This window comes from Nymphaea colorata, chromosome 4 (assembly GCF_008831285.2).
Source record: "Nymphaea colorata isolate Beijing-Zhang1983 chromosome 4, ASM883128v2, whole genome shotgun sequence".
Taxonomy (NCBI): domain Eukaryota; kingdom Viridiplantae; phylum Streptophyta; class Magnoliopsida; order Nymphaeales; family Nymphaeaceae; genus Nymphaea; species Nymphaea colorata.
In genome coordinates, this window is record NC_045141.1 from 18,008,996 (window position 1) to 18,033,847 (window position 24,852).

The following is a 24,852-nucleotide window of genomic DNA, read 5'->3' on the forward strand; positions in this document are numbered from 1 at the left end:
ACTGTCGCACAGGGCATTAGTTATTGATAAAGCCGGCATATCATGCCCTGGTTCTTAGTGACACCAAGAAGATAAAATATAAAGGAATGTCGATTTCGCTTATGTTTACTCTCGTTTTTTGTTGCTTTTGATTTCCTGTTGGGCTTGACTGGTTAAGGGTCAACAAGCTCGCCCTTAAGGTGTTGAGTGCCTTTGTGCATCGTCATTCATTCACAGGCTTTGTACAGATTCAATTACCACCACATGATTCAAATCAAGATGCAGAACAGCAGAATTTAGAAAAAGTAGCGGAGGAATAGCTGCCGATCTGAATCCGGGATCATCTGGACGAACATAGCTGCAGATGGATGCTTGCCACATGACCATATGTTTGCTTATCGAGAAGAAGATACTAAGGCACCGAGTTGCCTTAACACGATCAACACTCTTTTTTTCCCATTTACTGATTTACAGACATGGAGACGTCTAGAACGAACATGGCCTTACCGAGGGAGGCCTTCTACAACCAAAGGCAGTCTTAAGCTTCAGAGAAACAGCTTGGGCCATGCAGGAAAGCTACAATGACAATGATAGTTACGATAGCTTGGGCCCTCTTATCCACAGATTCAGCATACTTGTTGCAAGAGGTAGCACACACAGTTGTCACGTAGTTAAATTGGTAAGGATTTAAACTGGAACATTGATGACGAAATGGAGTTCCGGTCTTTGAAGCCTGGTTGGTTTTAGGCTCGGAAACAAAACACAAGCTTGTAAACGAATGCCTAAGTGGGCATAAAACGCTTTCTGATAGAAACGATGCCTGAAATTGTAATTCATCAGCAATACACTAGAAGGGCAAGAAAGCAAACAAGCTCTCCACTCACACATCCCACAGATTCCTTGAAGTTCCAAATTATTGAAGCATTGACAGCCAAAGTCTCTCCATTTAAAACATCAGATCCCTTGTGTTAAACAGACAAAATTCTTCACTTTGAAGAACTCTACTACTCCAAACTATCTGTAAGGAGCTGTGGTCTATGGCAGAAGACTGAAGTCCTTAAATCGCCGTACGATGATTTTTCAATCTCCAGTTCTTGGTCCACTTGGAATATACAGCACCAGCTGAAATAGATCGACATAACTCAATTTTCTTCCTGTCTCAGCAAGAACCACCAAATGGGGGGAGAGAGAGACAGAGAAAAGCGAGACATAAGCAGTAGAAGGTAAGAGCTATCTAAGCAGCAGAAGGTAAGGGCTATCTACAATTTATTTTTGCAAAGCATCTATTCTATTCACTCCAGTACTTCTCATCCTTCTTATCATCGTCATCATCATCCTCTTCGGAGGGAGACGTCCTTCCACTTTCCCTAAACTTCCTGATATCACGCAATGCAGCATCCCTAAATAGCGCAACGTCCACAGCTCCGGCCACCATGTGGTAACCTCTCTCCTTCAGTTTCTCTCCGGTGTCCTCTCCCCTCGCAAACCCAGCCAAGTAAGCGCCACCGCTGCTGCTGCTACCATCACTAACATCACCCTTGGAGGCAAGCACCGTCTTCTCCACCTTGTAGAGCACCTCCTTGACCTTCTTGTTACCTGGATCCCACAGGTACCCCATGTTGGCACTCAGATCCAACGGCCCCATCTGAAGGCAGTCCACCCCTTCGACGGCCGCTATCTCCTCCACCTTCTTCACCGCGTCCTCTGTCTCGATCTGGCACATCACCAGCAGCTCCTCTTCGCACCGGCTAAGGTAATCGTCGTCGATGCCATACCGGGAAGCCCGTACCACCGGATGCGCAGCCCCGCGGACCCCTCGCGGTGGGTACCGGCAGTAGGAGACGGCCCGGCGGGCGTCCTTGGGAGAGTCGATCATGGGAAACATGATGCCCTGGGGCCCGAGATCAAGCGCCCTCTTGGCCCAAGTGGCGTCCAACTCCGGGAGGCGGATGACCGCCGGGACACCGGTGGCCTCCAGGGCGCGCAGAACAGGCAGCGCAGCAAATACGTCGCCGGACCCGTGCTCGAGATCCACCACGGCGTAGTCGTAGCCGCAAAAGCCGGCGATTTCGGCTAGTGTAGGGGAGAAGCTCATGATAAAGATTCCATAGAGCTGCTCGCCGGCGGTCAGGCGGGATTTGAGAGACCCGGGGCCTTCAGCGCGAGGTGCAAGGGAAAGGTTTGGTGGTGATGGGGAGGGGCGATTCCTTTGTGAGATCCTGCGAACCGTCGGGCTGAGGAACGGGACAATGTGGGGATGAGCTTGCCGTGGCGGCAATGGTGGTTGTAACCGTGGCGCTAGAGGGTTGACCGGGAAAACACAAGACTTCAAGCTGAACGCCATGGCTGCAGAGAGAGAAGGAGACGAAGCGACGACGCTTCTGGTAGGGTTTTCGACCCTTTCGCTGATGTAAACGGGTTGGATTTTGTCTGGATCTATGTCTATGTGCTAAGCAGGATACAGAACTGAACTTATTCCAAACATACATATCATGCAAAGAGGTTTGTTGCTGAAGATCCGTAACTTGTAATCCGGCGTTTACATGAAACAAAATTGATATAAGAGGATCTGTGACTGTACAGAAGTTCAATCCGATTATAACTGGATTTGAGTTCCTTGCTTTGTTGGTAGGAGTTCTTCTATTGAATACGGTCAATCAATCATCTTCGTTTTCAACCGGACATCTGAATTGAAGCCGTTTGCATCTATTTCTCTCCGGTTTTTGTGTGAAAATGAATCTTTCTGATACTCACCTGATTGTTGATATGGAGCAGAGTTAGATTGTTGGGAAAAAGGCAAAGCAGGGGGGACGTGTTGGTCTTGTGATATATAGCAGTGTTTACTTACTCTTTAAACCAGAGGACGTGTTTGACGCGTCGGTTTTTAAATGCAAGCTCTTAGATAATATAATGACACTGTCAAGGGAACACACGACAAGGTCAGATTGTTTGAAGTTGTCAGGATAATCAAACAAATATTTCCTTACGGTTGAAGATTCTTGCCGTCCCACATCTCAAGTATTTAAGGTAAACTCAGTTTCTTAACAATTACTTAAATGATGTTCCATGTAAGAAGAATATTATATTTTTGAAACATATGTTTTAGAAACGTGTATCTCAACAACAATATGTTTTTTGTTTCAAGAACCATGATTATGTCTGACATTGTTGTTGAAATTTAAAAACAATATTCACCATATTTCTTAAAATGGACATGATGGTCTTCAAACATGTGTTACAAGAACGTGTAAGGTGTTTTTCTTATCAAACTGCCTGCAAGCTACTCTTTGAGCACCCAGGGAGGCCAACATGCAGGCGCTATTCTTTACACAGATCTTCATTTGAACATGTCGACGAGGGACAGACTGAAACACCTTGTGACAAACACCTGGCGATGTCGACAAAATATGATTTTGATCATTGATTAATCTGGATTTGATATGCAGATGCAAATCCAATTACATCCAAGCTCAAGTTTTCAATCGACCATGAATCAGGGTTACATCAAAATCTCAATCACTCACACAAATGCTGAACTTTTTAACCCACCCAGTGATTGCAGTTTAGAAACTAAATGAATTTTGCGTTTGGGTTTCAAATGAAAGAATGTTGGGAGTCAGGCTCCCCACCACTTGCTACCAAAAAACTGATATGAACAGGCAAAACAGATGTAGAGGGCATGCTCGCATCAAATGAAAAAAAAATAACAAACTGCAAAAACGCAGCAAGTCAGAGGAAAGAAACCTGATTGAACACTAAAATCCATCACAGCCCCTGCCAAAAGGACTTCACTAGAGAAACAGTAATAACCTAATAGGATTAGTAAGCAGGCAAAACCTCACCCGCAGAAAACATGGCAATTAGCAAAATTCACAAATGTTATCAGCTTTCCTGCAGTCCCTTAGCATCCTACGAATTTGGTGAGCAATACCTTCTGCTGAGTTGTCAATCCTGTCACTCCACTGTTCTACATGCGGCCATCTTCTCATCCATTTGTTCCTCGCTTCTTGAACACCCGTCACTCATCTCTTCCAGCTTGGCTATTAGGGATGACTACCAGTTTTGCCTCCTGCTGCATCGACTGCTGTAAACACCGTTCCAACATCTCAAATTCCGCTGCATCATGACCCTCCGACGCTTCTTTTCATCTGATCAGATTCTGCTACCTTGAAGATTTTGATTGAGAATCTGTAGATGCAAAAAAGAAAACTTGGTGCAGTTGTTCTCAAGTTCTCTAAAAACTTGCTTGCACATGTGGTACACCTGATATTAATTTACAACTTCCAATGCGAATGACAATGTCTGAGGCAGTATTTTCTACTGCCAAGCGCTTATCCTTCGGTCTGGTTGTTGTTTATCACCATGGTTTCCAAAAAGGCGCTTGATTTTGCAAAAGAGTACGTTTCTGAATATGGGTACAATTGATTCTTCTTTTTCTTCCTCATCTGTACTGTAAGCAAGTGCTGCACATGGCTTTCCAAGCATTGGCAGGCGCCGATGATGTCCTCAAAGTTCGTCATCAAATTGTACAATAATAAGTGAAAAAAAAAAGAGTCAAGAATGAAGATGACTTATCCTGCTCCAAACTGCTAGACAGCTATGGAGTATTCCGCTTTTGATCGGATTCAAATGCTTGTAGTTTGATGCATAAGCAAAGAAAATATTTCCCTCCTTCCTTTGGATAGGATCACTTATAATTGAATAATGGTTTATTTGGCTTGTAACATTTAATTTTGGTCGCAAACAAGCCCTTGAGTTCTTCCATTTAAGCAGCCATCTTGATTCTATGGAGCTCAAGCAATCAAACACATATAGAACTATAGAAAACTGACCATCTCTTCCAAGTGGCTAAGTTTGTGCAACTTGGTAGTTGCAAGTTTGCAACGAAGCCAAAACTTGCTCTCATACCAACTAATGTCATCCTCTTTTCACTAAAAGAGAGCAATTGTCTATGCAATCCAAGTACTTCACAAGCTTGGGTGATGGAGAGCAGGACCTAACCGGTCATGTACTCGACTCTAGTTCCATGCCTTAGGTTCCATCTTCGCATTTCGGTGTAGACCATAAGATCTCAGCAATGGATTCCCATATAGGTTTGGAGTACTGTCGAGACAAGGTGCCACTGCGTAGATCATTGAGGCGCACCAAGTGACAACCACAGCGTGCATATAGTACTTCATCGGCTTATTCTACTTGATTTCTGATTTTGGATTGTTTTGAGATCCATTTTGTACTTATATTCAGTTCGTATACATGTTTGGATCCACTCGAATCCAAGTCCAAACCACTTTGTTCCACCTTCTTTGGTCGGGTCTGGCTTGGTTTCGCCCTTGGATAGAGTCCAGTTCATGTTTCATGCTCAAAACCTCCGCCAAGGCCACCACCTTGATCACCAGCAAGAAGATGTTTGGCATCCCACCACCCTCTCATGCACAGCAGAAGCTAGGTGGGCCCTCTTCTTGAACAGATCCAAAAGGTTTTAGGAGGGAGAATCATTTTGGCAGACTGATACAGAGCATTCAAATCTAGATAATTTCAAATACTATAATTGAATCCAGATCCAAAATCGATCCCTTTCTCTATATGAAGGGATGTGGGTTCATTTTGTGAGGACGGTTGAAAGTTGAAAAGAAATCAAATGCAAGCTTTTGTTAGTTTTCTTTTGTTCTTCTTGTTCGTTAGTGCCGACGGGTTAAGACTCGTTAGTCTTAATCCGTCTTGCATCATTGTGAGCGTTTGATCAGTTGCCCCAAGGAGTTGTGGTGGTACCAAATGATGAAGGAGAAGCTTGTGCATGTTTGAATATTAATAGCCTTCCATTAATGTTTCTTGAAGCATCCAAGAGAGAATTAGTGTTCTTTTCTCGCAGAAAAGTTTAAGATTCAACATCGGTGGAACACACTGTGAGAGAGAATACTCTCGAGCAATTTAGCATCATTTTGAGGACGTCGGTGTCACAAGTTTTTCCATTAAATTGTAAAAGGTAACAAGGATGTGCTCATTTCGTGCCTATAATTTAGTAACATGAAAAACCAAATGCCACTTTGGTATCGAATTATGAAAAGGCGGTCGTCCTGATATATTTGGTTCGACAAAGGAACACAAGAGAACATGTCTTCCGGAGGCATCAACAACAGCTGGGGACGCAGGTGACGTTGGTGCTATTTATTTGATGCTTAAGCTCAGCTCAACACAGGAGTTGAGCTTAAGCATCGGGCACCACGCCTTCCAGGCAACGACCCAAGTGAGGTTCGGTGCTTTAATTTCCCATTAATTCTTCACCGTGATCGACCCTTAATTCAGTCAAGCAAGTCCATTCTTCTTTTATGATCAACTATCGAACGACTATGGATACGGCTGGTTCCGATTTGGTTGGAAGACTTTGTCAACTTCTAATGTACCGAATATACTCAATATCATTTTGATTCCCTTTATGACTTTAAAAGTCGATCCTGTTTATCGGGCTAATGCTTGTGACTTTAATTAAAAATCGATCACAACATCGAGTAAGGGTGTGCAGTTGGTCGAGTATTTGATGGATAGTTGGATACCTGACCGGTAATGGGCCAGACTTGAATTGGTTATTTGACACTTAAGCGGACTCAATTAAAAAAAAAAATTAGCTGGGCCATACTAACGTATTGGGGACCAACTTGGCCATATATATATATATATACATTCATCGGCATATGACACTAGCAATTGGTTTACTTAGAAACTTTTGATACATTGCCGATAACTCTCTTGAAAACTTTGCACGTGTTGCCGATGACACCTTAAAAAAACTATGCTTAAAAAAACTATGCTTGTGCCACTTGATGGCACCGGTAGAAAATCTTGGCACATTGCTAAGGGTTTTTGAGATATTAAAATATGAAATATTAAAGTGTTTAAATATGAATGAAGATCGAACTGGGTACCCAACAGACATAAGGTTGACAGTTCAGCCCAATAACAAAGCAGGCCAGGCTTGAGCTGTCAGGCAAGTGCTTCAGGCGGCATGAGCCTAACTTTGTCGAGCTTTGGGCCGGCCGACCTTAACATTGACCGGAGGCCTGATGTGCGCATCAAGCGAGCTGGACCAACCCGGACTTGACTCGATAAACGAAAACGGCCAAGATCGCAGGATCATATCGAACCCACTAGACAACCTACTCGTGCCAACTCAATTATTGTGGTCAAGCCAGCTGTCTTGAATACATGTACATAAGATGAAACCTACAACTTGAGTTTATATATGTATGAGAGGAGTACGTTTCACCTACTTGCAGATGAATGGAAGAAAATAAATTGGTTCTCTTGGGCCCATGCATCTAATGCAATTTCATGTGCATGAACTGTGACTCTTTAGGGGCGGACATGTGAAAGTTGGTAATTAAAGATGAAGGCCAATGGAGTTGGCACATGGGGAGATTGATATGGCAACCAACGCTGCCTTAGTAATTGTCACGCATTGAAGAAGAAAGTTGGTCGTTTGATTACTCGGAATTTGAAATCGTGGATTCGACTTGTCATGCTTTGGTGATCCTAAGTCAGACATAGGCAACACACTTTATTTTACTTTTCTGCATTGAAAAAAATGTTGGATCTAAACTTGAAAGGAAACAAATCCACGGTTCTTCAATTTTTAAGATCTTAAATTAACACACTTATGGTGATTGCCTGATCCGGGTCCAGTTTCCGAGGGTTGTCTTCTTGCCAGTGTTCATTGCTCCACCAGTTCCCATAAGTGGGTTCTGCTCTCGTTGGATCGAGCTGGGTCACCAAATCCCTCACCCGGATCCAAATCATTGCTGGTGCACGCGCATCCATAATGTCTCTGATTGCGAACTAACTTAGGTCAACCGTTCTGTCGCTTTTTAACGATATATAAATATAGAATAATACGTAAAGGTGGCGTAATTTGGCATAATTTGAATAAGACGATAGTTTGAGCAGTTTGCTTTCAAACAACGTCCCCCGCTTGTGGACGATATTGCGGCACAGTCCCTTCCGTAGCTAATTTTGTGAAGCACAAAAAATATTAGAAACTTCTCTTAGAATGGTTAAACTTAACTAAGCGAAGCAACGGTTGGCTGCGTCGCTAAAATCAAACCCTAACCGCCTGAGTCCCTGACTTCACCTAATTCCGACAAGAAATAAAAAAGATCCAGCTTGTTTCTTTGAGAATGAATTCATTAAAATGGGTCCCTTTGCTTCTCCCCTTAACAGAAGAGCAGAACTGTCATTTTGTTCCTGTCATGATAGATTGGCCGCCTTTTCTCTCTTTTTCCAGAATACCATTTTTCAGAGAGAATATTTAAAAAAGTAAGCATAAGACAGTCAAAGTTTTCGAATCCAGACACATTAAAACTGTAACTAAAATTGTTTAATTACCATTCAGTACCCGTGCAATCTTAAATTTTTCAGATAGCAGTCTTGCCTTTCTATGGACTGTTTAGTTAGAAATCCTGCTTTGTTTCAAGCGCAGGGCAAACAGCATGTCTAGATTCAAAGAAGATTGCCACTCAAATCTTTTTTTATGAAGTTCATCTATTTTTTTAAAGGTTCGTCTTCGTTGTCTTTGTTACTTTTCACATAATGCCCGCTTCATCAGGCCACAACAGCTGTTCCAACTTACGGAAAAGACATACAAAAGTACAGATAATAAGATACAATTAGTGACGAATAAGTTCTCTAAGTTCATTCATGCGATCTCAAACCAATGAAGCAGAATATCGCACAAGCACCCTTTTCTTTAGGATTCTTCATTCTTTTCCGTTTTTGTAAAACTTAAAGAGTTTGCGGCGCTTCTGAAACTTTTTTGAAAATATCAGCTTCTAATGCGAAGATTTGCCACAGCAAGGAGAGGCATGGAAGGAAGGGATGGAGCCACATACGTTTCGTTGCTAGCGGGTGGGAGGGAGAGAGCTTAGGGGTATAAAAGCCGATCCGCTCTCTCATCTTTCTCAGTATGGTTTCTCCCTTCCTCTCGCTCTCTGCTCTCGATTCTGTTTGCTTTCTTCTTCGTTCGATTGAATACCATCGAATACACTAGATTTCAGTTTTTCCCCCCATTTCTGATTAGTCCTGCTTCTATCTTGCTGCTGGTTTTTCTTTTCAACTGGCTTGACGAAGAAACGGGCCTTTGGACGAAGTCTTCGAAGCGCGTTCAGCCCGTTTGGAACACCACCACCACCGCCGTCGTCATCGTCAATAAAGCGAATCTTATTCCGCAGCCGCCCAAAAGGGAAATCGAGAAGCTTGACGTTTCTCGTCACCGGTTTCACACCCATCAGCAACCTGCCCTTCTCTTCGTCATTCACTGAGCAGCAGCAGCAGCGGCAGCAGCAGCGCAACGTTGAAGCAGAAGAAGGCTTTGTTGTATTTCTTAAAGGGACAAAAGGAAATCGATGGGTGTGTTTCGGGTATAGGCATCGAAATCTGGTTTCTTTGCGAGGCGACGAGGAAGGGAGAGGGATGGAACAGTCGGAACCCGATCATTAGGGTCCACGGCGTGCTCTCTCTCTCTCTCTCTCTCTCCCCCTTGGGCGTCATCGTCGATTCCTCCGCGGGTTCTCCAAGGCTTTGGCCGTGGTGTCATCCATCGATTCATCGTCATCGCCGTCGTCGTGTTTCCCGTGAGAAATACTGGCGGGGTTTCTGCGTTTTCCAGGCGGGTTGGAAGGAAACATGGCATCTGGGGACGTCTTCCTCTTCCTTTTCTGCTGCTTGCAGACACTCATCATCTCTGTCCTCCTCTTCTTCCTCATCCGGCGGAGACGTGGCGAGGATGAGCGGAGCCGATTCTACCAGTGTTACCGAATACCCGAATTCGACGGCGACGGGCTTCGCGAGAACGGACTCTACCGCCGGGTTTCCGTGTACATCAACTCGCTCCCGGCGGCCGAGGACTCCGAGCTCGCGAACCTCTATACCCCACGGAACTCGACCGAGATGACTCTCCGCCTCGAAGCCAACCGCTCTGTGGAGGATTCGTTCCTGGGGGCCAAGATGTGGTGGAAAAACGAGGAGGACGGACAGGGGAATCGGTCCTTCGTGCTCAGCGTTCGTCGGAAGGACAAGTCGGGGCTGCTCCGGCCGTACCTCCAGCACGTCCAGGCCGTTGCCGACGAGATCACAAGCCAGAGGAAGGAGCTCCGCATCTTCAGTAACTCGGGCAAGCGGTGGCGGTCCGCTCCCTTCCGCCACCCGGCGACGTTCGAGACGGTGGCCATGGAACCCGAGGTGAAAAAGGGCCTCAAATCCGACCTAGAATCTTTCGCCAAAGGCCGCCAGTACTTCCACCGCGTTGGCCGCACATGGAAGCGCGGCTACCTCTTCTACGGCGTTTCGGGAACCGGCAAATCGACGACGATCGCGGCCATGGCAAATCTCCTCGGTTACGACCTCTACGTTATGGAACTGTCGCACATCGCAGACGATTCGGAGCTCAAGATCCTCCTCCAGCAGATCAGTGGACGCACTATTCTCGTTGTCGAGGACCTCGACGATTTCTTCCCCGGGATCGTGGGCGAGGACCCCGACGGGGGAAGGACGACCGGCGTGACGATCTCCGGCCTGCTGAATATGATGGACGGCATCTGGTCCTGTTGCGAGGAACAGAGGATCATGGTGTTGACGATGGGCAGCAAGGACGGGATCGATCCGACGGTGCTCCGTCCGGGCAGGCTCGACGTTCATATCCACTTTCCAGTCTGCACCTTTCCGGCTTTCAAAACCCTCGCCTCCAACTACCTCGGCGTGAAGGACCACAAGCTCTTCACCCACGTCGAGGAGCACCTCCAGACAGGGGCGTCCCTCACCCCGGCTGAGATCGGAGAGATCATGATCGTCAACCGGAGCTCGCCCAGCCGAGCATTGAAGTCCGTCATCAACGCCCTGCAATCAAGTAGCCGACCGGCTAGAAAATCCGACAACGTCCACCCGAGTGAGAACTTCGCCGTATTGCCAGATTCCAGCCATAGTTTCAATTCGCTCTCGGAGTTCAGAAAGTTGTACAAGTTCCTCAGGACGAAGAGCCAAAGGAAACCACCACAATTGTCATTCGACCATTCTAAAGAATCCTGAATCAGGCAAACCGAAGAAGAGTCGTCGGCTCCTGTCGCCGGAAACTGGCGACACGCTTCGTTTTTCGACCTTTCCACTTCATCAGATTTGTTGGACGAAAGTTAAAAACAGTCCCAACTATATTTTGTTCGTTTCATTTTCCGTCTATTGATATCATCATCCTTGCTTGTAGAAATGAAAACAGAATGGTTCCTGTAGAATTAAAAGATTTTTTTTTCCAGTTCTAGAACTGATGATTGCTGCAGTGGATTCATCCAGAACATCCAAAAGATTTCTCGAAACCGGAAAATGGCATTTGAAGAATAGAGAAATGTTTAGTTTGGCAGTTCAAGGACGGTCGATGATTGGCGTTGGGATATTCGTTGGGAACATAGAAACGATTCTTCATTTCGTCCCGTGTGGGCTATGTGGAAACTCTATGCAGTATGGGACACTCTTTCGTGAACGAGGGGTTTGGGTCGAGAACTGTTCTTGCCCTCTGCTTTTCCGCAACTTTTTTTTCCTCTGTAACAAATGTTCTTGCTTCTTTTTCGCTGAGCGGATTCCTTCCAGCCGGAATATTCTCATCTCTTATTTTTCTCCTCATTTGTTGCAGATTTGGGTAGACTTTTGTCTCCATCAAAAAAGAAAAGAAACTCAGAAAAATTGTGTGAAGTCTCCAACGTGATGAGAGGGAGCGGGGTCCCATTAAAATAAAAATCTTCTGTTCGTCTTCTCCTACCATTCAATGGCCAGTTATCGATCTTCAGCTACCCAAAGAAGAATCCCACTCAAGTTAGTGGCCGATGTTTCTACCTAACGAAGATGGTTTAAGTTCCCAAGTTTTTTCAGATAATAGACTTTTAGTTATTTACCTTTCGAAAGGTTTTACATTTTTTTATTTTCAAATAAAGTTACTTGTAAACATAAGGTCTCAGTTGGTAACATAATATTATAAAGTAAGGGGCAAACTACTCTGTTCTGTCTGTGAAAAGCTGTTGATTCTATACCGTTAAAGGAGCCCTTGTTTTTAAAGGCAGCACTGTTGTAGAAGAATCTCCAATCATCATTTCCCTGTTTCCTTTTGCTCGTGTTTCCGTAAAAATAAGAAGAGAACCCATACTTTTTTTCCAACCCCTTGCTCTCTAGGCGCAAAAGAGCATGAATATAAAACTGTATTTGAAAAATATACCAAAAAAAAATTGTGAGCTGGAACAAAGTAATTGATCATTGTCTTCTCCAAATCTATCAGCCAAAAAAAAAAAAAAATTGAAAGTGGGAAGTTCAGGCCAAAGGGTGAAAGCTGATTTTTAAATCAAATTGGACCCAACAATCTAAAGACCCCAGTTCTCTACCCTTGCACTTTCTTGCTTCTTAGATCGGAGAATAATGGCGCACACGTGGACCGGGGTGCCGAGCACATGGCCTTACCAAACATGTATTTTTATACCCGTGATTTTTGGGTCCTTAGATTTGCTACAGTCGTGTGACATGAGCCGAACATATGTTATGAATTAATCACACTTACCATCGATTTGTTTTTCAAGAAAATTATCCCTTTTTATCTTTTTCTTGGTTACTCATAGGTAAGTACACTCCTTCATTTACCCTCAGGGCTCTTTCAAAACTTAGGTGGTTTACGATACACCATTCAACTCTAATATTATGTAACCACTGTTTCTGTTTCGAGTCCAAATAAGTAGCACCTTTGAGAATCAAAATAATGAGGGTTCATAGTCACTACCACTCTAACCCCATCAGTTGTGCTATGCCCTTCGAAGATAACTTTATTGTTGGCCAATGTGAGCTGAATGGTAAAAAAAAATAGTGTTCGGGTGAAGAGTTCACAATCCTACCACGTAAGTCCCCTTATACCTCAAGAGAGAGAGAGAAAGAAGCTGATTGAGTGATGTCCAGATGTTCTCTTTCTACATTCAATATCCAGCAAGACTGTTTATTCTAGTTGAGATCTGCCTAACTCCATCTCCATCACAGAGAAAACAGGACAAAAGTTTGTGGTTCAGTCTTCGAAAACTGGACATCATTGAGGAAGACAAGTTCTTGGTAGGTGAGCAAAACATACAAACGTCTAAAGAACTGCTTTATTTAACAATGTTCATGTCAATCTTTGACATTGGGAAAATCAAGAGACAGAAACAACTATTGAAAAAGATCTGCCAGCCTACCTTATTACATCATGCGGAGTGCTGCCCGTGCTCGTCTGCGTACATCCTTACTTCAGAAGCAAGCACTCTTTGGTCTTTCAGCAATTCGTGCGGCCATCGCTGCTTTTCCATGGGCCGCCCCCACCCTTCTCTACCAATGAGAAACGATTGCATCTCAGTGGCACAAAATTTTGAGAGTCAGATTTTGAATTTTTTTTTTTCATAATTTTTTATGGAGTTTGTGTCTGATTTTTCTTTTTCTAATGGATACCAACAACAATTGTCGAAGTTGGTTTTCGAATTGCATTTGCTGTTTTTAATTCAAAGGATGTGATAAAGTTCATTTCTGTGAAGATCATTTTTGGATCCAGTTGAGTCTGTTAGAGTGGGTCGACTCAACCATAATTGCAATTCCTGTTGTTCTAAGTTGCTCAATCTGTCTCGAATTTGCCTGTGCAGGTAAGATCTTGCAGCCATTGAAAATTATAAAAGTTTGAGTGTTTGTATCAGACTTAAGATGACAACAAATTTACATAAGCTACTTAAAGAACAAAACCATTTCCTGAAAAGCAAGGCGCTCTCATATTCCCTAGGATTCGACTCCTTCAGCTTCATGCAACTCCTCGTGAACTAAATTTGCATCGATAAGGGACGAACTTGAACATGGGCGTCGGTTTATTTACCAGCAGAAGCGTTCAGGAGCACGAGAGGTGGAGAGCTAGGCTGCAGAGGCCGAGGACCCCATGAACTCTTGTTCTCTTTTACTTGGCTCTCATTGGACCCACGTGCAAAATTTGCACGAATGAGCGAGCGAGCGAGCGTCTGGTTCATCCGTCCACCGGCTCCGGCACATAGCGCCATTAAAAATCGGAAGAAGAAAAAAAAGGACGAAGAAAAGAAAAGGACGTGTGCAGAGGGCGTGGGTCTCGAAAGGCAAAGATCCAGGTGGCCGCAGAAGCCACGCAACTCCCATCGATCTCGCAGGCCCACCGGCCCTGTCTGGTACGGCCTCGGCACCTTCCTTCCTTCCTTACCACAGAAGGAGAGAGAGAGAGAGAGAGATAGGGAGAATCTCCATAAAAGAGATGACAGCAAATCCCGAGGGAAAGAAAAGGGCTCCTTCTATGAAGTGACAGGACCACGTCGTCCCATCGATTGCAACCCCGCAGCCTCTTCGTCTCACTCCGTCTTTCCCTTCCTCTTTTTACTGCAACAGCAGGAGTGCAGTTTAAGGAAGGGATTTAGAGATCGTTAAAATGGGGTCTCAATCCAAGTAGTGAGGAAGCTGAGGAGTTCACAGATAACTTACGCGGAAAACTCTGTGTTTTTCTAAAGTTTGTGAATGTGATCTACAATATTATTGTGTACGGTTTCGGTTTCGTTGTTGAGTTTGACATTCTTGCACACCGGCGGTGAAACCCCGGCGGCGGTGGACGGTGGTGGAAGTTCCCAAGCGAGGAGAGTGAGAGAGAGGGATGAGGCAGCTGGCTATGGAAATTTTTTGGGAATTTGAATCATGTGGGCAGGCTTCGTTTGGTTGTTTTCATTTCATGATGTGCTTTGTGGGACTGATTGTGATGAAAACGTTTTGTCTTTTTGAACCATCCCCTGGTTTTCTTCCTTGTTTTGATTTTATCTCGTTATTTTCTGACTGATGCTTGGCTTGGGAAACGGACGATGAAAAAGCTCTGGGGAGGAGTGAGACAGTGATAGTGAAACGACAGTCCCCGTGTCTCCCCACCTCTTCTTTTCCTTTCAGTCTTTTCTTTTTCACTCTGAGAAATCAAGAGCTCGGGATGGCTGCTGCGACCGTCAATAAAATCCTCGGAATTGATTACTCCGCGCCCCTCTCTCTGACGCTCTCCCGTTATTCACGGGCCCCCGATGACATTTCTGTCCAATCCTCTCGAGAGACAGCTGAGAAATCGCGAATCGAACCAGTTCTCTTCTGCAGAGACAGATTCCTCCGGCATATCCCATTACAGGCGATCTTTCCCTCGCAAATTCTAATCAAACGACAGAATAGTTAAAACAGTATCAAGTGGCAATTCTAATATTAGTTCGTTTCTACAAAGAAGACATCACGCATTTCATAAGAAAGATTTTCGAGAACATCGAGCATTGTGCCTCATATTGTACCAAGATTTGGTGAACAAAAGAGCCATAACTCACCTTTTTTTCAGTAAAATTAGCTGAACGTCTCGAGCTTGTTGCCTTATTCAAGAAGGTTCAAACTGTAAACAGGGGCACAAAAGCACATTAGTTCCAGTTCCTAATAATTAACCACCTGAGACCTTCAATTTTCTTTTTTATTTACTATATCAACGGCATCTTGAAGTTCCATACACATGTACAGGGAGTTCGCGCTATGTTCAAACGTTCAATTTTTTATTTCTCTCTGCATAATCTGACGATGGTCCCCCTAGCTACGCCTAGATAGCCTATAGGAAATAAAGAAAGAGGTAGCTCCTACTCGTTGCCGTAAATTTAAAGCACCTAAACTTTTGAGTCATTAAGTTCCACTAAAATATAATCAGTTGGCTTCAAATTTCTTCAAAAAAAAAAAAGAAAAGAAATCCTAACTTAAAAATCTATGATCTAGGAGATGATTCAACTGAACCAATTAATAGGAAGGCTTGTGCAATAATAAAGGAAAGAGATAACCAAAAGAATTGTTTGGTTAATGTCTTGGAAGACGGGTTGTCAAGATTATCTGTATTCAAGCACCAAGAAAGTAGAACACCAACAACCAGTGATCGTCTCACTCTTTTCCAACAATATAACATTTCATTTTCCATTATGCTTCTTTCGGTTAAGATCCTGAGCAAATATTTTGCTTTATATCGAATTATTATTCCACAAGTCCAGTCAAGCTAAGATTGTGAACTGCACTTTTGGCATTTGACGACGTGATTATGCTAATAACATTGACTGGATAACAATGACATGCTGCATGCAGGACCAAATCATTTGATGGTTCCCAAACTTCTGCAAACAAGTTTGGTCGAAGGAGAAGAACAAAAGTGAAAAGGATGAGGAACTTCTTCTAAGTGTCTAATTGATGCCTGAAAGCCGGTGATCCAACTACGCCATGTTTGTGCAGACTTGAAAGACCTAAATCCAGCAAAACACGGCCTTAACTGTCACCATTTGGTGGCCTTATTGTATTGTCTACCATCTTTGCGCATCCGAGCGGCCAATTTTGGCCTTGAAGTCCCCAATTGAGATGTGAGAATCATGCATTTTGCAGGATTGGAGATGCTGGAGTGTGGAGCTTGATCCCAAATTAATAAGCATCTCTCAATTTAATATGGTTGCCCATGTATTCAAGAGGTTCTGCATCTCTTACATTAATTTGTCTTGTTCAAAGTGGCAGAGCTTAAATGAAACAATGGATGCATAAAGATTCTCTGTCCTTAAAAACCATGTAAATTCTTGTGCTCTTGTGTGTTTGCTTTGCCTTTTTTATGATCTTTAGAGTCTGAGAAGGTTCTGTCTTTGAAATGATAGCCATTAAGTGCCCTTCAGTTTTTTCTTTTTCCCTTTGAAGGTGGGTTTTTCTTGGTCTGGAAAAGGTCGAAAGAAGGAAAAAGAGAGAGAGTAGCTCGATTGCTAAATGGTCCAAAAGATTGTGCTGTCAAGGCTCTGTGTCTTAGCCCATGATGTAAATGACTTATCACTTGTCACTGATGCCAGTCATCCACAGGACCACTCTGACGATCCCTGAAAAAATCCAAAGTTTCCCTGCACTACCACAATCAATGAAGATCACTTTCTTTTTGACATAATAGTTTGCAGGTTATGATTTGCACACAGCGAACAATCCAATGGGAAATCCAACTACATCTACACTGGAGTAAGTTGCCGAGAGGGTTGGCCCAAAGGCTGGGGAGGGGCTGATGAGCAGTCAAGTTTATGTACTGCAAACATGGGTCACCAACATACAACTTGAAGCTTTGGCTGGAGGGGTCAGGTGGCCTTACATTTAAGGGGCCGAAAGGTTCGGTAGAATGAAATATTATTCCTGCTCACCCAAAACTATCTTGAAGTAAAACCAGCAATGATCAGAGTTCAAATGCCAAAATGAGAGAGCACTTGCAGACAAATGGTACCACAAATTACATACGGATTTATAGCCTTTGGGAAAAGGATATGCATGTGTTTTCATGGTTCCTAGCCTAAGCACAAGGTCCTGGCTCACAATATCTGAATGCCCGAATAAGATTGTGTGAAATTTAAAAAGGTTCTGGCGGTTAATCTTGAACTGATTTCTCTCGAAAGTGACAGAAGAGCCGCTGCTTCCTTGGTGCTGGACCATGAACATCACATCTACATGATTAGATTTTTGGGCTCTTCCACCACTCGGCAAGCTGCAGGTCCTCTTAAGTTGGATCTAAAGACATGGAACTGGACCAAGAACAAGTGCAACTCGATCCGGCGAACCATCCTGAAATTTGTCAAGGAAAGTCGGAGACAACAACCAAGAGTTACTTTGGCTGAAATAAGAAGAAGACAGAGAAATACTCATCGAAGTATAGATAAACACTGTTCGTTTTTGTTCATATATAGCTGCCCAAATAAGCAACAGTACTGTAGCTAAAAAAAAAAAATCCTCCACAATTCTCCTTCTGCCCATAGTTTCATCCTGTTGCTGCAACCTATTTATAGCAGAGACGGCCATGACCTAATTGCAGCCGGCCAAACGGAAACGCCAAACCGCTAGCAGTCAACATGTCTGGCTATACCTTACTTTATGGACATCATAGCAGCGTGGTGCAAGTGGCGCATGGAGAACTGCCAATAACTCAACGATTCCGTATGTATTATTGCCTGTTCTTTCTCGCTAGGGGATGATCACAAGTTGAGACTCGGCATGATTTCCTTTGTTGGCAGCATTTATCTTTTTATCTATGGTTCGATTTCAGCCATTGACATTTTTCGCTGTGGTGCAGCAGGTGGAGAGAATACAAACAAGAAGTAGGTGGAGGGTCCTGGTCAGAGACCAATACACCTAATGGTGGTGCTTCATTTCCAAGTTGTGCTTCTTCCGGCTATACATGGAGCCTGTACAGTTAATCTGTGTCCTGAACTGCTCTGTGCCTAAACTTGACAGCAAGAATAGGTACATGTACTTCCAATCAAACCAAAACTTAATTATTCTTACTTGTAATTTAATTGGCAATCATTCATGAATCAAGGGGTTTATCCATACATCATTTTTACTTGACTTGCGTTCAAAATTGTTCTAGCTGTGTGATCTCCAGTTATGGTGTTTGATGTTGCGTCTTTTCCAACCCTAATTTTGCTACAAATCTTTCAGACAAACCTATCTATATATTTATTTAATCGAAAGGACAAGGGCACTAAAATGATCATGTAGTTATACTACTTTCTGATCTCATATTCTCTAAATTCTTATTGTATGACTAATTTTCTGTACTAATGGATGTTTGATGAGCCGATGTGTCACACCTAATTTATAGTCACAGACAAAAGATAGAAAAACTATTGATTGTTGAACTATAATCACCACCTTTAGAATCATGTTATCTTATCCTCGAAAAGCTATTGGGTGTGGAAACTCGTGAAACCAAAGTCTACATTTCAAATATATAAGTAATAATAAACTATACGTATCTATATATGGGTTTGAAATGGGCCAACACTATATTGTGCTTTCCATCTCATTAGCAAGAGTGTGGATCTTAATTTAGTGGCATAATACATCAAGTGCCGCCTAACACATGCTTGGCTGTTGACCGAGAAGGAGAAGTTAGCAACTTTTTCTTCTTTCTTCATATTTTGAAGGCAAGAACGGCACTGCTGGATGGATAATGGAAAATCCAGTAGCTTTATATGATTAAATAACACATTAAGCAGTATGAAATTAAAAATTTTAATTTTCCAAGAGCAAAATTGTAAAAAGAGAAAGGGGCAAACAATTAGGAGGGGTCACCATCATATCCTACTTGCATGAGCATATATTCTAAGATGGTGTGAACTTCAAGCACATTTTGCCCTTCTGGAAGTTCCACTATGCCTATTCAGAAAAGCAAGATGTCCACAATGGAAGTTTTTGTAAAGGAAAGAGTGACCAAATCTGTCACTTAATTATCTTTAATATGCACACTTGGTTAGGTAATTTTTGGCATATTGCACTTTGATGTGTCAACAAAGCAATATATAATCTGGGAATGACTCCTTCCAACTAAGGAATGATCACTTTCCAGTAGAAAAGCATATCGTTCTGGCCTCATAAACTAAAGTGCTTGTGTGTGCCACAAGAAAGCCCTAAGAGGGCCCCAAAGTCATGCTGTTGATCGATCGTTTAAATTCTAAAACAAAGGAAGCATACCACTATCAGATCTGGCAGCAGTTAACCTCGAACAGTTATTGGACGATCGAGCTTCTTCCATTTCAAGGACTCAATAATTAATGGGCACACGCTTGACGTTGTTTGCATGTTCTCGCATTTGAAACTCCAAACAAGCAATATGGTCATTCCGCAATAATGAATACATGTCACTTCATTTTATTTTTGTTTAAAGAATTATGGCTGCACATGCTTTGTATCTCACAAAACTAAATATGTACATTAGAGATGGGGTTGAAATTGGATCCAAAACAACAAAGAGGACCCTAACTAGACCGAACCTTATTTATTCGCGACTGTAGTTGGAAGTTTGGAAGACCCTTCAAATGAGCGTTTTACTGACGGGTATTGACACAAGGCTGTGGAACTTTATGGGGCCCTTTCCGGTAGGCGGAGGGAGGGGGGGGGGGCGCCTAGGCCATGGCCTCACCTTCGCCAATGAAAAAAAAAATTATATTAAAAAAAATAAATTTTTTAATTGCGCCATGTATTTTTTGGATTTGAATTCAATTTGGCCATACCCAGATCTAGAGGTTGGACTGTCGGCCCGCCCCTGATAAAAATCTTGGCTTCGCCCCTGCTTTCGGTTCGATGGCCAAACAATCTTCTTTGCCAGAGCTTGGAGGATTCGAAAGCAGACCTCATAACAAATATTTTGCTAAAATCTAATCTGAACTTTTCTTTGGAAAAAAAAATTGCTATAATATAGTGGCACCACCTATGATCAACGGTGATTTCTCTTGAAATTGAAACAACTGACGCAAGAACGACGGCATGCAACGTTAACTTTATTCAGCCTAGAGCATTTGCTTTTCAGAATAACATGATAAAACCCAATATCTGAACATCATTTTGGCTTCCTGTGATGAATGAAAAATGTGAGCCACTGTGGGGGATTAGCTGCTGCTGCCCCTTCATGAGGTTGGTTGCAGCCAAATTTGAATATAGAAGAAAAGGCATGAAGGGATTTAACAAGAAAAAAGGGGTACAAGATCGAACTAAGGCAACACATGTTTCTGCTTAAAATCCAGGGCTGATGAAATCCACGCTATGTGGGTCAAACATTGGAATTGAGGATAAATATTGAAAGTGTGCGTGATTGAATGTTGGAAAAATATTAGGTCCACCTTATGTATGTTCAGCGCAGTCGTAACTCAAGTAATAAAGCTAGATAAGCACGGACCGTGCTTTTACTTCAAAGTCGAGGGATAGAGATAGAATACGGCGTGGGAAATATTTCATTTCAAAAATTGAAAGCATTGAAGTTCATACCATAATCACAAAAAAAATGCGAAAAAACTATGAAGAAAAAACCGAGATAAATAAGTAAGCTGTTTAAAACTTTAAAAATGTGCTTAAGCAAACCATTAAAATGAAAAAATTGCCTTCTTTCTTTCCTTTATTCATTTTTAACATTTTTTAATGCCTATATATATATATATATATATATATATATTAAGTTCTCTGTATTATACCCAAAAAAAACCTAAAAAAAAATTTATGACGTATTACGGTTCATACCTGGATCCCGTTTGTTTAAGGTATAGTGGACACTTTATGACTGCGAAATTTTAAAATTCTGAACCGTGCTTTATTTATCTTCTTTCCTCATAAAATTGTCTTGAGAAAGCACATGTATAAAATAGGTTAGAATTCTATATTCAAAAGTATTGAGCCATGATCACATCTATAAGGTCAAGCACTAACCCTTTGCTTTTATAATGTATTTGCACAAAGATTTAGCACGCCAGATCCTTTTACCAAACATGTAGGCTCGCCCAAACCATACTTGGTCAATCATTTCTTAAATTTAATAAGTCGTTATTAGAGTCGGCTGATTCAAATGGAGTTAGTGGCGACCCGGTTCCATCCATCCCATATTGGCCAATTAAAGAGTTAGGTATCAGCCTTTAAGTATATCTAAAAATATTCTAGACTTTTTACGTTAAATTATTTTAAATATTATTTACGTTTTAAAAAAAAATTGAAAAAAAAAAAATGTATGCTTGCCGAGAGACTGTGTGCCTGCTATACCTTTGCAATATGAGCTCAAGTAAATCTCGTGGCTCATGGAGCAATAAATTCCGGCAAACGCCCATCGGAATGGAGTGATTCAGAACAATAAACACTGAAAGTCTGTCTTCCGAGGCCATTGTTTTCATCTTGAAAATCGATTTCAACTTTCTTTAACCACCATCTCCTACTACGAAAGCCTGTAAAAGCTAGAAAAGGGAAGAGCCTGAGAATCGACCGAGAAGGACTGTGTGCATGATGGAGGCATGTAGAATTGAATTTCAACCTTAATATCAGAAGCAAGAACCTTGGCTTTCTGAACATCTTCTTGTGTGGCTGAATGTAAGATCGACTCTCAACCAATTCAAGATCAGCCCTTCGGCAGTCAGCGTAACAGTACAAGTACTGGTTCATTTAGTTGCAGCAAGCTGTGAAAGAGATGCTTGCAGCAACTAGGTTTGACGAGCTTTTACATGAAGGATCTGGTCATTCAGAAGATTTCCCCATGCAGCCATCATGTTTATAGCTCCACACGCACAATCTCCTTTCCTGCTGCTTCCTTGATGGAGTCAACTACATCATCCTGGGCTCCATGGGGTGCAATGGATTCTACTGCGCGCATGGACTACTGGCTGCATAGAGAGAACACCTTGGACTTCACATCTTGTTTGAACTGCGGCAGGGTCATATGTAGTCTCTCTGTTTTGCTGTAAAGAATCGATTCTGGCTACATAATTGTATGGCTCCTGCAGGTGCGATCGACGTTTGGAATGAAAAAAGATGCCTACTTAAGTATTTAGGTTCGCACAGAATTCCTATAAGGTTTGATTAATTTTCTATATGAAAATGTAGAAGTGCCAATAAGGCTGCTTTCGATTGAAAGCCTTGCAAGTTAAAGAAGGTTAAAGAGTTCGATCCACTGAGAATATTCTCTCTAATCCTTTTTCTTTTTCTTCTCCTTTTTCCTGTAAGATTCTTATCCTTCGTTTTGATATATATCTTAAGTGTTTAAGACGATGAATCTGGAGGCATTCAATGGTGCTCATATGCCTGAAACAACTCCGATACAGAGAGTGCAGTTCCAAATTTGCGTCCTGGATGATGCTAATCGAGTACATGCGTTCAAAAATTTCTGGGATGCATTGTCTCGACTAAGTTTTGTTGTTCCAACTGTTTGTTCTGCCTTGGACTAGGTGTCATCATTCTTACTTTCTGGGCACCATGTCTTCTCTTCAAATCTCTAAATTTCTACTTCAATTATAAATTATTACCTTTGGACTTTACAGTGTCCCCCTCGGCTTCATATGGTAATGGATCTTATCCGCTCCCGTTAGAGCTTGGATAATTTATCGCACACATTCAAGCACAACATTAAAAGAGACGAGTTAATAAAATAACGTGCAAGTGTTTTTCAACTGAAATAAACCCATTTCATCAATTGTCAAAACATTATATTGGGGTGCTAACCATGGTTAAGAGAGCGAAAAGATTATATTGTCTTAGGTGGACAAATTATGTGTTAAATTGGAAAAGAGAATATATGTGTTAAATTGCTTATAATTCAAAGAAAATTTAAGAAACATCCTAGTCACATATTTAAATCACTTCTCATTTAAGGGTGGGAGTCCGGCCGGATACCCCATGGACAGTCAGATATCAGGCATGTGACGCGCTGGGTCTGACCAGCTAGTTGACGTCCTCAGTAAAAGACTGGCGGGGTTGATTAAGAAATCAAATTGTAATATTCGATCGGATTTGTATACAAATTCAGATTAGATTCATTTTTAAACAAATATCCTATATCTAACGTTATTATATTTTCAAAATTGGCAAAAATCCGGTTCAAAATTTGGATTCAGATTCAGATATGAATATAAAAATGAGATTCGAATTGTAAAATTGGATTTAGGATTCAGATATGACTTTTCTTTATTCGTATTCTAATATGAATATGTGAATATTCGAAAAAGCGGATATAATTATCTGATCCGAATCCTATTTGTTGGCTTTGTGTTCGTTAACAGCTGGGGTTCTCTATCTCTTTCTACGAGTCATGATGGTTTCTGAGATACTAGTAATGGCGACATAGGGCTAGTCTGACGGATCCCAATTCACCTCCTAGTAGTTTTGATTGTAACTTCAAAAAACTTATGAACCAAGATAGCCAACCACTTAATTATTTCATTTTATAAGTCACTTAACATTGTTCACAATCTCAAATTCAAACTAAACTTTTCAAAGTGTGGTATTACAAATCACCCTCCTTAAACCACATACATTCATTTGTGTAGGAAGCAAAGTTCAAATATTGAACCACCTTTGGTACCACTATAATAAACTCTCACACGGCGCTTCGGCTTTTGGTTTTGGTTTGACGGATCCCAAGTTGACTGCTAATACTTTTGATTTTCACCGGCGAAGTGGAACTGACTAATTGACACACTTAAGCCACGCATCATACGTGTCCCATGCATACGCCCTCCACGCACATCTCAATCGCCATCCATCCCCATAACCACCAACAACCACCGTCCACCGTGTTCTCCTCCTCCTTCAACGCACGCCCCTTCCACTGATCACGATATAAAGTGTGGCTTATACATGCGGCGTGAGTCCGAACACAGCGTTCCGGCGGGTTGCCACCTGCCACGTAAGCATTTCAATAGAAAAAGGGGAGGGGCCCGCGAAGTAGGGCGGGGAGGGGATGAGCGCCACTGGCTCCATGGACGGGGAAGACGTGGCGCCCTTCCCTTCAAGCCCACCCTCGGACGCCCACATCCACACCCCCTCGCTGCCACGTCACCATTCAACCCCCAATCTCTTTACCCCTACTTAATCGAATATCTTACCCCCCCTGCCACCTGAGCGGCAAAATTTGAAACGAGATCGGATCCGATTTGAATCGAGATTCAGGCCCCTTTTGGCAACACTGGTCACCAGTATAAATGGAAAGCAAACGAGGCGTATGAAATCAGTATTGATCCGAGATCCGTATTGCTGTGAAATCAGTGGGTTTCAGGTCCACTGTTAGATGCAAAAACCGTGGGGACGATGGGTTAGATCGTCTGCAGAGGAGGATGGCTTTTTGGGTAAATACTAAGAAGTTGGAGGGCCTATAAGTAGATATTGTTTAAACTTTTTAAGTAGCTAACTCCATTCTCAAGTGCTCGCGGTCTTCACAAGCGCCGCTCGCTCTATCTCCTTTGCGGATCTCGTGGCAGGGGGCACCGTGCTCGGGGAAGATGACGGCGAGTATTTCTGCGGCCGCAGCGT

General features: G+C 42.6%; 3 protein-coding genes across 3 annotated transcripts in view; 2 read left to right on the forward strand and 1 right to left on the reverse strand.

The window, feature by feature from the left end:
* Positions 1 to 780: 780 nt before the first annotated feature.
* LOC116252160 (uncharacterized) lies at positions 781 to 2,537 on the reverse strand. The gene has a single exon (XM_031626261.2). The coding sequence runs from the start codon at positions 2,321 to 2,323 to the stop codon at positions 1,268 to 1,270; it is 1,056 nt and encodes a 351-aa protein (XP_031482121.1). The 5' UTR covers positions 2,324 to 2,537; the 3' UTR covers positions 781 to 1,267.
* A 6,349-nt stretch (positions 2,538 to 8,886) lies between these two features.
* On the forward strand, positions 8,887 to 12,014 carry LOC116253390 (AAA-ATPase At2g46620-like). Its single transcript, XM_031628185.2, has one exon. It carries the CDS (start codon positions 9,652 to 9,654, stop codon positions 11,047 to 11,049), a length of 1,398 nt encoding a protein of 465 aa, XP_031484045.1. The 5' UTR covers positions 8,887 to 9,651; the 3' UTR covers positions 11,050 to 12,014.
* A 12,705-nt stretch (positions 12,015 to 24,719) lies between these two features.
* Positions 24,720 to 24,852, forward strand: part of LOC116252106 (beta-carotene 3-hydroxylase 1, chloroplastic-like) — a 2,314-nt gene continuing 2,181 nt past the window's right edge. Inside the window, exon 1 of the mRNA XM_031626178.2 lies at positions 24,720 to 24,852. This exon is cut by the window's right edge and continues 398 nt beyond it. Coding sequence (XP_031482038.1) covers positions 24,822 to 24,852 — 31 coding nt within the window. The 5' untranslated portion in view covers positions 24,720 to 24,821.

Excerpts from the sequence above, each read along its gene's own strand:
- LOC116252160 (XM_031626261.2), bottom strand. The coding sequence starts at position 2,323 with ATGGCGTTCAGCTTGAAGTCTTGTGTTTTCCCGGTCAACCCTCTAGCG.
- LOC116253390 (XM_031628185.2), top strand. The coding sequence starts at position 9,652 with ATGGCATCTGGGGACGTCTTCCTCTTCCTTTTCTGCTGCTTGCAGACA.